Source organism: Acanthisitta chloris, unplaced genomic scaffold (genome assembly GCF_000695815.1).
Source record: "Acanthisitta chloris isolate BGI_N310 unplaced genomic scaffold, ASM69581v1 scaffold1411, whole genome shotgun sequence".
Lineage (NCBI taxonomy): Eukaryota > Metazoa > Chordata > Aves > Passeriformes > Acanthisittidae > Acanthisitta > Acanthisitta chloris.
This window is the reverse complement of record NW_008656328.1, coordinates 18,957-32,521: the sequence shown is the minus strand read 5'-3', so window position 1 is coordinate 32,521 and position 13,565 is coordinate 18,957. Positions and strand designations below refer to the sequence as shown.

The 13,565-nt window shown below is 47.8% G+C and overlaps 1 protein-coding gene across 1 annotated transcript in view; it reads left to right on the top strand.

Annotated features, from left to right (window-relative positions):
- Positions 1-12,374: 12,374 nt before the first annotated feature.
- INF2 (inverted formin, FH2 and WH2 domain containing) overlaps positions 12,375-13,565 on the top strand; it is a 4,287-nt gene continuing 3,096 nt past the window's right edge. The window contains exon 1 of the mRNA XM_009084267.1: positions 12,375-12,768. Coding sequence (XP_009082515.1) covers positions 12,375-12,768 — 394 coding nt within the window. The remainder of the gene's footprint in view (positions 12,769-13,565) is intronic.

Below are 13,565 nucleotides of genomic sequence, written 5' to 3'. Positions count from 1 at the left end.
ATTTCCCTGGACCATTCCTTGTGCACTGGCACATCTCTTCCAGCAGCACTGAGCTTATTACTCCCATCACAGAGGATCCCTGGGGGCACAGAGTGGCACTGGAGGCTCCTAGGGTCTTTGTTTGGGGCTCTGCCCCCCTTGCTGCCCACAGCTGTGGTCCCTGTGTGGCTGCATCAGCCTTGTGAGTAAGCTTCCCTCCCGCCGCAGAAACAGCCACAATCTCCTCCTTTGTGTGTTTCTAGCTCAGAAAAGGCTGATTCATTCTCTGAAGCAGATTAATTACTTCTGCTCTTTAAAAATGAAGAGAAATCCTTTCGATTTGGTCAGCTTAGCTTTCAGCTGCGTGCACAATGCAGCAAAGCTCTGAGACAGAGCGGAAAAAGTTCTCAAGGAATAAGAAACTGAGGGGTGCAATGTTTACTTCGTTTGTCAGCAGTGAGTTCTGCAATTTAGCAAGTATTTGTGAACGAGTCTTCGTGTTGACTTCTCTGGCAAGTGGTGCAAGTTTGAGCTCTTCGTGAAGGTGAACTGAGGAACAAATATTTTGATTCCCTGCTAGAGTTTAGAACTTGTTTCCCTTCTGGTTTGCATCATGCTGCTGTGGCAGGCAGCTCCCTGAGTTGCTCTGTTTCTCCCTCACCAAGCTGCTCTGCAGCCTGCCTGGCTCTGCTCTCTTGTTTATGCATTGATGGGCTGTACTTCCACAGCTCAGAACAAGCTGTCCAATATTCAGCAGTTATTTTATATTTCCCCCAATCCTGAGGTTTCTTTTCCAAGCCTAGGGATCAATTCTGGGGTTTGTTCTTTCCATTACTGGAAAGGGACTGAACATCCACAAACATTACCAAGCCTTAAATGAGGCCTCTATTTATCTAGAAGGGAAGAGAAAGGACTAACACAGAGCTAAATTGATCTACAAGGCTGTAATTCCCAAACTCCCATTCTGATAACACTTGTAAGCAAGTGTTAGGGCAAGCCATATGTGTAGAGATGAATCACTTATAAAATGATGTCCTAATATTAGTTGTATACTAATTAATCAGAGAAATACAGTGAGTTTGCTCTTGAAGATTAATGGCAGGCACATGTTCAGCTGATATAAAGCACTGCAGCTCCTTGGACTGGGCAAACCTGAGGATATCACTGAACAACAGATTCCTTTGCAAAGGAAAAAACAGTATCACCTGTTTCTAAAGTGATTTAAATCACTGCCCCAACCCTGGCAGTGTTCACAGCCAGGTTGGCTGAGCCTTGAGCAACCTACTGCTGAGGGAGGTGTCCCTGCCCAGGGCAGGGGTTGGGGCTGGATCATCTCTAGGCTCCATTCCAACCCCTAAAATTCTGTGAAATTACACCACAGGAAAATGCTAAGAGATCAAAATGTCTGTATAACTTATCCTGAATGTATGGTAAGGTCATTTTACCCCAGTGTGAGAATTTCCCATCAACAATCTCCAGTTGGTTGGGCCCTATTAAAATCTCTTCACGCTCATTCCAAGGCTGAGTTTGAACTGGAAAGGTAATATCTGGAAGGACAACTTTAGGTCCACTTAAAACAGCTGGACCAAGTGTTGTGGCAAAGCAAAGGGTTAAGTCAATCAATGTGTTAGGATTACTGTGTTATAAAATAGGCACTGCAAGCTTTCTCCTCCAGCAGTTGAGAAAATACTCCAAAGGCATCTTTGGAGTGGATTAGTTTTGAAATCATGCTAAGCCACTCTTCTGCAAGAATGTATTTTAAACAGCTCAAATGCTTAAGTTGTTGAATTAGCAACTGAGCATGTTTTCTCCTTCCTCTTAGCAACCCTCACATTCAGACAAGCTCACAGGAAGGTATGTGGCAAGATCAAGGCCTTAATGTGTGCAATATGTTCTTCAGCCATGCCATTAGGAATCCTGGCTGTGGTCAGCCTTATCTGAACAAAACCACTCAGGATGTTTGCATTTGGGCTGTTCACCAGATGAGAGACCAACCACCATGATTCAGCAGCAGCTGAATGGAAAAGCTGATCTCGATAGAAGGGAATCACTTTTGCAGCCTGTTTGGAGAACAGCTGGGAAAACATTTCTCCCTTCTGTACCATTCTGGGGTCTTGGTAGCTTTCTTCAGAAGGGATGCCCATAAATGTTAACATAGATCTGGGTAGGTCTTGGGCTCACTGGTGCCCACACCTCTTTCCCCTGTGGATCTCCTAATGTCAAACTGGTTTCTAGGGAAGAGCTGTTCCCTGCCTGGAGATCTTCAGAGAATCATAGAATTTTGGGGCTTGGAATGAACCTTTAGAGATCATCCAGCCCCAACCCCTGCCCTGGGCAGGGACACCTCCCACCAGAGCAGGTTGCTCAAGGCTCATCCAACCTGGCTGTGAACACTGCCAGGGTTGGGGCAGCCACAGCCTCCCTGGGCAACCTAGGACAGTGTCTCTCCACCAGAACAGGGAAAACAACTGCCTAAGATCTAGCCTAAATTTCCCTCCTTCAATTTCTGCCCATTGCCCCTTGTCCTGTCCCTGCAGCTCCTAACACAGATCCCTCTGCAGCTTCCCTGGAGCCCCTTCAGCTCCTGGAAGGTGCTCTGATGTCTCCACACAACCTTCTCTTCTCCAGGCTCAACAGCTCCAACTCCCTCAGCCTGTCCTCACAGGGGAGATGCTCCAGTGCTCTTAGCAACTTGGTGGCCTCCTCTGGACTTGCTCCAACAGTTCTGTGTCCTTTTTACCTTGAGGGCACCAGAACTGTGTGCAGTATTCCATGTGGGTCTCACCAGAGCAGAGCAGAGGGGGAGAATCTTTCTTGTTCAAGTGAGAAGGGTTTGTGCTTGTGCTGGAAGAGAACAGCTGCAGCCTGGGCAGGACCTGCCCCTCTCCCTCTGGGGCAGGGGCTCAGAAGGGTTTCTATCTCTTATTACATCTCCTTGCTGCTGCAGCAGTGTGTACAGGGGGCAGAGTTCAGCCACCCTGGAGCCTTCACCTGGCAGTGCCTAAGCAGTTCCCCTGCAGCCTTAGCTTGGGTGCAATATATTGGATGCAGGATAAATAAACTGAATAAATACCAGGCTCCTTACTCAGCCTGTGCTTAGGAGCAAATGCATCCTTTGGAAACCTGTGTATGGTTCTGTGCCCTTTGCTCTGGACAGAACTGCTGGTGCAGTTTGGGGGTTTGCCAGAGAGTTTTTTCATCTTTTGTCCAAAGAGAGCATAGAGTTCCCCATGTGTTATTGCTTCATCTCTCCGTCTAGAAGCACCCTCCCCAAAACAGGATGTTTCTTTGTTGCAGGAGCTTCCTACCCCAAGAACTAATGGATGTTTTAAGCAGATTGACCCCATTAAATACAAAGATCATGGAAATACGCATGTGCTGGCAGGGGCAGAGTCCTTTATTTTCATGATTTGAAGTGTCCATCAAGACTACTTCAGACAGCTTTATTTTTCTCCTTTCAGCCTCCTCTAAAGTGAATGTATTCAGCAGAAAAAAGCAGCCAGAGATCTGAGCTGTGACCAGAGGGCTGGAGGGATGTCCGTCTCCAAGGAGAGTAGGGAAATTCAGTAAGCCAAAGAGCTAGCAGCAGTCAACCTTGCAGTTCCCATCTTGCTTCTGTGACTCCCTGAGGATGCTCAGATGTCTCTCTCCCCAAGGAGGGAACAAACTGGCTGCTGTCACTGTGCTCTCCCACTACCTGGGAAGGTCATTGCTGGCTCACCCTTTCTGCTTCCCAGCAGCTCTTCTGACATCTCCTGCTGTCCCCATGGCACAGGGTCATGTTGCAAAGGCCAGACACCTTGTGGTCAGGGTTAAGATTTGGTCCTCCCCCTAAATTTGCATGTCTTTTCCTGGCCAAATCCTCTTAGAGTGCTATGTCAGCACTTTTATGACCCTGGTACTTCTGGTTGCTTAACTCAAAGTTCAGTTCTCAGATGAACAGACAAGTGTTGAATTACCCAGATTTCTTTCCCCTAGAATCATTGAATCGTTGAGGTTGGAGGAGTCCTCTAAGATCATCAGTCCAGCTGTTAATTTGTCACTGTGCTGTAACCCCTAAACCCTAAACCAGATCCTCCAGTGCCAGATCCAGATGCCTCTGAAACACCTCCAGGGATGGTGACTCCACCACCTCCCTGGGCAATATCCCAGTGCCTGAACACCCTCACAGGGAAAAAAGTTTTCCTAGCATCTAATCTGAATCTCAAATATATATAAACATGTGGTTGTGTTCACTGACCCCATTGGAGCTACAGTAGCCACCAAACCAGTCACAGAGATGCAGAGGCAAATATTCCACCTGGAGCTCTTGAACACTGTGCTGATGTTTAGTAATATAGTAGCAGGTGATACTGGGCATTTTAGACAGTATCACCTAAAATGAGCCAGCCCAGCAGCCTTCTGGCTGGCACCTCTCCCTGCCAGAAATGAGCTGGGTGTCTCCTTTCCAAAACCCTTGACACGACTTACAAGAAAAGCCACTGGCATGGAAATGGATTCGTCACAGAGACCTAGAGACACTGATTGCCGTAATTAGGAATAATCTGATTCCTAATGGCAAATGGGCTGTGTTTATGTCTGTTTAATTGGATTCCTGCCTGTTGTGATCCTGCCACGTGGGCAGTGAAGCTGTTGTGCTGTGGTCCAGAGGCAGCAGAGTGATGCTCAAGCTGTGGAAGGTCTTGGCTCTGCTTTACCTAACTGGGGACTAAACTCTTAGTTCTTAGAATCATAGAATCAACTGGGTTGGAAATGACCTCCAAGATCATCGAGTGGTGATCTACCTACTGTGGTCACTAGACCATGGTACTAAGTACCACATCCAGTCTTGTCTTGAAAACCTCCAGGGACGATGGATCCACCACTTCCCTGGACAGACCGACCTGGCTTTGAAATTTCTGGCGTTTCTCACAGGTCCAGGCTTCAGATGAAACCTGATGGAGTTGATTCATAGCCTTTTACATTTCTTCCATGGTTTTTGAGGATAGGAATTTGCACCATCACAATCCTTTTCTTTCTCTTAAACTTTACTTTCTTTCCTTAAAATCTGCTGTGAGCCTTGTCCTTCTCCCCAGAAGTAATTAGTGACTAATCTTTGGAGGATTTGGGGATTACATTTCAGAGTGCCTGCACTGTAAAGGGACATTCATCTGCTCTTATAAAACCCATTGTGAATTACCATCAGTCTTGGCTTGTATAGCCACACCCTCAGAGAGCTTCCTATGGCAGGATGGGGAGTCATGCGGAGTCATTTCCCTGGATGTTAACTTGTTGTGGTGAAGCTATTTTAGCTAGGAAGCACATGGGCAAGTTTGTCTCTTCAAGACCAGCTGAATTGGGACCAAAGGGCAGACAGATCAGTGTATTGCTCATGTGCACGAGGGTTAAGTTTTTCAGCTAAGGCAGGAAAACTCTTTGTGTAGGCTCCAACTTTGGATCTAGGAGATTCAATTCAGAGAAAAACCTCACAGAGTAAGATATAAACAGCATCTGAAGCCTAAGTGCTACCCTGAGCCAGGCAGGAGGGGCTAAACTGGACCATGGTGAAATATTCACAGTTTAATAACAACTGGGCTCAGTTATACCTCCTAAGAGGCTGTGGATGAATTCTGCAACTGTGGCTCACAAACTGCTTTCCACCTGAAATCTCAACCAGAAAGACACAGAGATGTTTTCTTTTAAACAGTGCTTTTAATGTCTTCAGAGTCCATAAAAGCTGGACTGGACCAAAGCTCAGTGGGACATCAGACGTGGCTGATGAGAACAGAATTCCTATCATAGAGCCCCTGCCCAGGGGACACTGCTGAGCTCCCAACTCTTGTTATATTAGTCCTCTCCCAGACCCCAGGGTGTACAGCCTTAGGTGGGATGTCCTCAGTACTTTAAGCTGTCCTGGCTCTTCCAGCCTTTTTTCCCCTGTGTGGGTGGTGAGACCCTGTCCCAGGTTGCCCAGGGAGGCTGTGGCTGCCCCAACCCTGGCAGTGTTCACAGCCAGGTTGGCTGAGCCTTGAGCAACCTGCTCTGGTGGGAGGTGTCCCTGCCCAGGGCAGGGGCTGGGGCTGGATGATCTCTAAGCTCCATTCCAACCACTAAAAATTTTGTGATTCTATGTTTTCAAAGACCCCTGAGATTTTGCAGTGTTTAAAGCTCTGGTGCCACAAAGCCAGAAAACTCTGTGCAGTTTATGCAAGACACAAAGGGCTGTCCCTGCCCACCCCCGTGCTCTCCATCCCACCAACCTGGCCATTCTGCATTTTGCTTTTTCCTCCTTTCTTTTTTCCTTTGCCAGATCATTTCCCTGCTTTGGTCATTTCCCTGCCTCTAGGTCAGCCCATGCAGGCAGATGGACGTGGAATGGGTGCAAGGCTCTCACTTTCCCAGCCCATGGGGAAGTGTCACCCTACCAGTGGCCAGGCTAGTGCAAGGCGAATGAGAGAGATGGCAAATGACATGCAAATGCCTTCCCTGGAGGCTACAGAGAAGTCCCTTCCCTGCACCTTTCTGAAGTCTGGTATTTGCATACTATTAGACACTGACATCCTGTTGAACTTTCTTAGTGTGAGATTTGTAGACACACTCATTTTGGGGATTTAGACTCTATTGACTGAAGGTTGCTTGGCAGAGAAGAGGTAAAAAAGGAGAGAGGAGTAAAGGTGCTGGCTGGGGAAGAGAAGGCTCACACAACTGATCCAGAACGATCCTTCCATGTGAGAGACACAAGGGAATATTTTAGCTTCAGCTCCAAGGTAGGAATTTTTCCCTCTGATGGTTTTCTCTGTCCTCTTGGCATGCTGTGGAGGTGTTTAAAAACAACAACAAAAGCAATAAAAGGGTTTAGGATCTCATAATATCTGCTTGTGTGACACCTTCCCACCAAGCAGGAGCCAGGAGAGTCTTAGAAAGTTCCCACCACACTGTCCGTGTTGCTGGGAAACAGTTTCTGCTTCCCACGTGACCCCCAAATTGGAATAATAAATTGCATCCCAAAATGCTGGATGAGGCTGGAATTGCTGGCAGGGGGAGGTGCTGCCTCTGCCTGAGTGTGTGGGCAGTGGAGCAGCTCAGGCCTCCAGCCCCACCTCACTCCTGAGTTTGATTAGGATCTGAACCCGTGTCCTGTTCCTTTCCACCTGGAGTCAGGATGCACTGCTGATTCCCAGGAGCCTGCTGACCACAGCAGTGGGAAGCATTGATAACCCATTTGCTGCAGCACAGCTGCGTGCTGGCACCCTCTGATGAGAGCAGTGCTGGGATCCCTGGAGGTTTTCAAGCTGAGACTGGATGTGGCACTTAGTGCCATGGTCTAGTGACCACAGTAGGGTTGGTCTTGATGACCTTGGAGGTCTTTTCCAACCTGGTTGATTCTATGATTTAACCCTTGTTTGTGACATCACTTGATATCATGGCTTATATTTGCCCAGCACAGAAAAGCTGTGCTGGCACACAACATCCTGAGAGTGGTGGATGGGACTGAGTTAGGACAATGTGGTTTTCCTTTATTTGTGAAAGAATCACAGAATACTGAGAGTTGGAAGGGACCCTTGAGGATCATCCAGTCCAACTCCTGGCCCTGCACAGACATCCCTGACAATCACACCCTGTGCCTGAGAGCATTGGCCAAACACCTCTGGAGCTCTGTCAGCCTTGGGGCTGTGACACTGCCCTGGGGAGCTGTTCAGTGCCCAAACACCTCTGGGGAAAGAAGAACCATTTGCTAATCTCCAGTCTAACCCTCCCCTGACACAACTTCAGCCCATTCCCTGGGTCCTGTCCCTGGTCCCAGAGCTGTCCCTGCACTTCTTCCTTGAGGAAGTTGTATCCAGCCATGAGCTCTGTCCTCAGTCTCCTCTTCTCCAGCTGAACAGCCCAAGTGCCTCAGCCACTCCTCATGTGGCTTCCCCTCAAGGCCCTTGAGGGCTATACTGGCAAAATCCATACACATTTATACCAGTATGGCCACTTTTTGCCTATGCACTGGATTCCTTCTCTTCTTCTGCCAGAAGAAGCCATTGCCAGTCCTGTGCCAGGCTCAGTCAGCGTGGGGATGGCACAGCTTCTGCCTGCCAGCTGCAGCAGGCTCTGTGTCCATGCTCCCTCATTTCCTATAGACAAAACCCTCCCCATAATGGTGCAGCACTGCTGAGGACACAGATAGAGAGGTCTGTGAGATCTCTGTGCCTCACTCATGGGCTGTGCCAATGCAAGGCATAGCGTGCCAAACACTTCATGAACTTCTTTAGTACTGGAGAGCAAGAGTGGGCACTCATTCCAAGGCTTCTTCATTTTCTGAGCATAATTCACACATTCTGGCCAGTAATATGTAGATCTAATGGTTAGTGAGGCTGCTCAGCAGAAGGATGGAGCAGCAGTTGGTTTGAAGGCTTAGGCAAGGTCTGTTGGGCAAAACATGCCTTGGAATTTCCCACTATACCCTTCCCCTTGGCTCCCCTGGGAGACTGAGAGTGCTGCCAGCTCCTACAGCTGCTAGTGGGCCCACAGCAAGGGTCAGGTTGGTTTCTAAACCAGATTTGTAGCTCCCCCCACTAGTCTCAGCGTGTGGGAGGCTAATTTGGTTAGTACGTGAGTTGTTACGACGCCGCACAGAAAACAAACAGTACGACTGAAAGCAAAAGGAGAGGTGGAGGAAACCAGTCACTCTCCTAGAAGTGATTCTGGAAAGCACAAAGCCAGGATGCTGTTTCTTTTTAGTGTCTGAGTAGTCTGACATGTTGCAAAAGACAAAGGCTTGGCATGTTCCCAGCAGCAGAGTGAAAACTGGAGCTACCCAGCAGCAAAGCCTGTCATTAGCAGTGAGCCAGGCAGAACGGGCTCTGGAGTGCCAGGAACAGGCATGGGAGAGCTGAGCAGCATAAAGGAGCTTTTCTCAAGGGCCAGCAGTGTGCCCCAGCAGCCTTGGGGAGGGCTGCAAGGGCAGCATGTGGCATTGGGATGCTCCCAGACTTCTTCAAAGGGCTCAAAGATCTGCTGTTCCTCCTCACACCCACCCTGGTCTTCAGCACAGGGAGAGGGTCTGCTTCCAAAAAAACAGTAAGGTTTAGACCTGTAATTTTTCTTCCTTTTGTTTTCACTCAGTTATACTTAGCAGCCCTGAGAAATCTCTTTTTGCGTGTCCTCCCCAGTCCTTGCTGTGATCCATGTCGTCCTGGAGGCATGGAATAATTCAGACTGAAAGCTGTGCAGCTTCCCAGGGTGGAGGAAGTATTGGCATGCTCTGATTCATCTCCCACAGATGTCAGCTCCCTGGGAGCTGCCTTGAAGGACAGAGGGGCACAGAAAACTGAATCTGAGAAGCACCTGATTCAGACAGAAAGAAGGAGGAAATTTGACAAACTGGGTTAGATGGATGCAGGGAACATTATGGCTTGGCAAACCCAATTATCCAAGAAGTTAGCACCATGTATTGCAGTGCTGCTGTCCCAGATGCATGAGGACAAACCTTTATGATGCCTTTATGTTTCCCAAAGGAATGTCCTAAAATGAAGAGGATTTTTGCATTGATGCTTCTTTAGTTGTCATTCCCCATCAGGTCTAACCCATCTCTGAGGGTAAGAATATGAAGAGAGGGTTGGATTTAAGATGTGGGGACATGGTTTAGTGATCAGCTTGGCAGTGCTGGGTTAAAAGACCTTAAGGGTCTTTTTCCAACCTAAACTATTCTATAATTCTGTGTTGTGGCTGTGGCTCCAGTGTCTTGTCTCTTTTTGTCAGGAACTTTCCTTCCCTCTTCCAGTACAGCCTAAATAGCCTCTATGAGCCAGACAGGTAAATGCTTTCCATTTTCATCCTTATCTTTCTCCCTCTGCTGAGATCTTTTACCTGCTAATAAGCTCCTGTGGTTAGAGATAAAAGGCAAAACTACCAGCCCTTTAAGGATGTATCTGAACATCTTTTCAACCCTGTGCTCCATGGCAAATATGGAAAGATGTTGCACTCATAATATATCACTCAGATCTGTGTTTGTAAACAGATTTCTCACACCATCTGCAGAATCATCCTCCCATCTCCTCCATATTCATTTCCTCTCCATTTATATAGTGCAGCTCCTATTTATTTTATTCCCTTTTTATGATTAATGTATCTGAACATCTTTTCAACCCTGTGCTCCATGGCAAATATGGAAAGATGTTGCACTCATAATATATCACTCAGATCTGTGTTTGTAAACAGATTTCTCACACCATCTGCAGAATCATCCTCCCATCTCCTCCATATTCATTTCCTCTCCATTTATATAGTGCAGCTCCTATTTATTTTATTCCCTTTTTATGATTAGATACATTACTATCTTTTTCTTTTTTTTTTAAAGAGTTCACTCTCTGTGGGGAAGAACATTTAATCCATCCAATTTGTTCGGTTTGGTGCATAAAAACACAAGACAGGACTGTTTGGAGAGGTACCTGTTGGGGTCTGTTTCTCATCTTTGCACATCTGTGTGGAGCAGGTGGGAGGGAAGGATAATTCAGAACAAATCCAGTAGTAAACAGGATGCTCTGTCAGTGTTTCCTGTGTCCTGTGGCACTGGGGGAGCTTAATTTTCAGAGATCAGCTAAGCCTGAGGTCAATCATGCTATTATAACCTCTCTGACTTGCTGTAGCTGTTACAATATAATATAATCCAATATAATGAAGTATTTGGGCATCTGGGAGCAAAAGGCTGAGGCTGCTTTGTTATGTGCTTTGATAAGAAATGTTTAGTCATGTGCAAATTAAAGAAGTGATTTGCTGAGTGTAGAAAGAAGTCCTTGAACAAGCTTGAAAGGTGGAACCATGCAAACCTCATGGAGTTCAACAGAATGAAGTGCAAGGTCCTACATCTGGGCCATGGCAATCCCAGGCACAGCTACAGGTTGGATGGGGAAGGAACTGAGAGCAGCAATGAGGAGAGAGACTTGGGGGTGATGGTGGATGAGAAACTCCTCATGAGCTGCAGTGTGAGCTCAGCCCATAGACCAGCCCAGGCCGGGGCTGCAGCCACAGCAGTGTGGGCAGCAGGGCAAGGGAGGGGATTCTGCCCCTCTGCTCTGCTCTGGTGAGACCCATCTGGAGGTTCTGATGTCCTCAACTGCTCCATGCCAAGGTCCAGCCTTGACCCTAGGCACTGGCAAAGAATGGATGGGCTTGGATACACAGCATGGAACAGGATTTGACCACAGGTCCATAGCAGCACCTTTCCAGCCCCAAGGCTATAAATTCACTGTGGTGAGAGGGGTAGGATGCTGCCCCATTGCCAGGGCTATGTCCCTGGGGCAGGACACTTTTGCTTCTCTCCCTCCAGGAAGGGAGGATTTCTCTTCTCCCTTGCATCAAGCCTAACCCAAATTCCTGGGTTGGGTACAGGGGAGGGACTGGGGTTGACTAATCTCTCCAGGAATGTTACCAGGAGTGAGTAAGGACTCTAGGCTGCAGACAGTGATGACAAATCTCAGAAATTCAAGGTGGTGCTTTGGCAGGAGGGTTTGTTGTTTGGGGTTTCATTGGGTTTCATTTCCTTTATGGTCCTTTTTATCACTTTTCAGCTGTACAGTGTGTTCTCAAATGGTATATTCACACCTTCATGGGTTTCTATCCTGACCATCATTTTTGCAGCTAACAGCACAGGGAACAACTGGGCTCTTGTCCAGCTCCTTTCCCACTGAGGCATAGGGAAACTCTGCAAGAAGGTTTCTCCGAAGCTCTCTAAAGGGCTTTTCTGTCCCCATATCCCACTAACTCCATCACCTCTGTGCCCTCTCTGTGCAGACTTTGATGCCGTGAGCTGAGTGTCCCTGCCAAAGAGTCCCAAATGTCACATTTTCTTAGGGCAGTTGGTTCAAATATCCTATCCCATCACACTTTGCATCTTTCCAAGAGGCATGTTGAAGCCTATCATATCGTGCCTACCAAAACTCAGTGAGCAAACCTTTTGGTTGTATTTTTGCCAAGGGGTGACTGCCAGGAGGAGTCTTTGGGTAAAACAGAAGCTCTGCTGTAGGGAAGCAGCCAGGACCTTTCTCACCAGTGCAGTCCCTAGAAAAGAAAGTGCAAGGCAAGCTTTAAAATGAGATTATTTCCAACCAGTCTAAATACTCCATCCTTTATCTTGGCTTTCTGGAAAAGAAAGCCTTCCAGAGATTACTCAGTTTAGATTTTTCAAGCCTTTTCTCTACTTGCTGCGGGGTTAGAAACCCTTATGCTGGAGCCAGGAAGGGAAATCAAGACTCTCCTGCAATCCTAGGTGCTGGGTTTGGGGACATGCTGGGCAGATGGGACCTGCTGCAGTTGGGCTTTACATCCCGATCACTGGAGGAAAACCAGAGCTGATGGAGAATTCATGATCAGTCCAGTCAAACTTCTCATTTTGCCTTTTCTTTTTCTTTCAGGACAAACTCTTCACCATGTCAATCAAGAAGGAAGGTGCCCACAAGAAGTGGGCTGCCCTGAAGGAGAAACTTGGCCCCCAGGAGACTGACCAGTCCGAGGCCAACCTGGAGAATGCAGAGCCAGAGCTGTGCATCCGTCTCCTGCAGATGCCATCGGTGGTGAACTACTCTGGGCTGAAGAAGCGGCTGGAGAACAGCGACGATGCCTGGATGGTGCAGTTCCTGGAGCTGTGTGGACTGGACCTCCTCCTGGAGGCCCTGGACAGGCTGTCAGGGCGAGGGGTGGCCAGGATTTCTGATGCCTTGCTTCAGCTCACCTGCATTAGCTGTGTGAGAGCAGTCATGAACTCCCACAAGGGCATCGAATACATTGTGAGCAACGAGGGCTACGTCAGAAAACTCTTCCAAGGTGAGAAAACATCTTCTTGCTTCATCCATCACATGCAGCATGGGGCAGGGGGGACTTACCTCTTGCTTATCCTCCTGCCCTGCACCAAGGAAACTGTTGGTCGCAACTAGTTAGTGAGATGTTTTCTTCATGAAAATACTACTGCTATGCAGTCACATTGCCTTTGGCCCCCAGTGCTGTTTCCTCACCAGTATTGTCATAGTCTACTGAGAATCCAGGAACAAACCCAGCCTTAGCTGTACACAGGCATGAGAAGTCTTCAACCCTTCTGATGTTTGCTATTCAGTCTTTGTGAGCCCCAGGAGCAGAGGGAGAGGAACTGAGAGGGCTTGGAGTCATGTAGCCTGCAGAGAGGAGGGAAGGTGGCATGGGTTAGCCCCAGGAGAGCCTCTTCTCTGCACTGCTCAGGTGTAGAAGATGGTAGGTGACACCACTTACATTCTCCTGCCAATCTCTTGGCTGGCTCATCATGGGGTATAAAACTCATCAGAGCATCTCCCAGAATGTATTGTACAGCACTTAATGATGCTGGTGCTGGAAGGATAACTTCTGTGCTGCTCCAGAGATCATAGCTGTGCCCAGAAACCCTCATTAATAGCTTTAAAAATGCATTTACTCTGAAAGCTTCCTTGCTCCCCTCTTCAGTTTTAAGGTCCCATTTCTTCCTTTCCACCCTGGGTTTTCTTAACCCATGTGAAGAATGGACCTGGCATTTTTTTCCTGTGAAAAACAGAGGGGTACCCTGGGCTCTTCAGCTTCTTTATCCACTAATAAAGGAAAACTAAGACTATCTAATC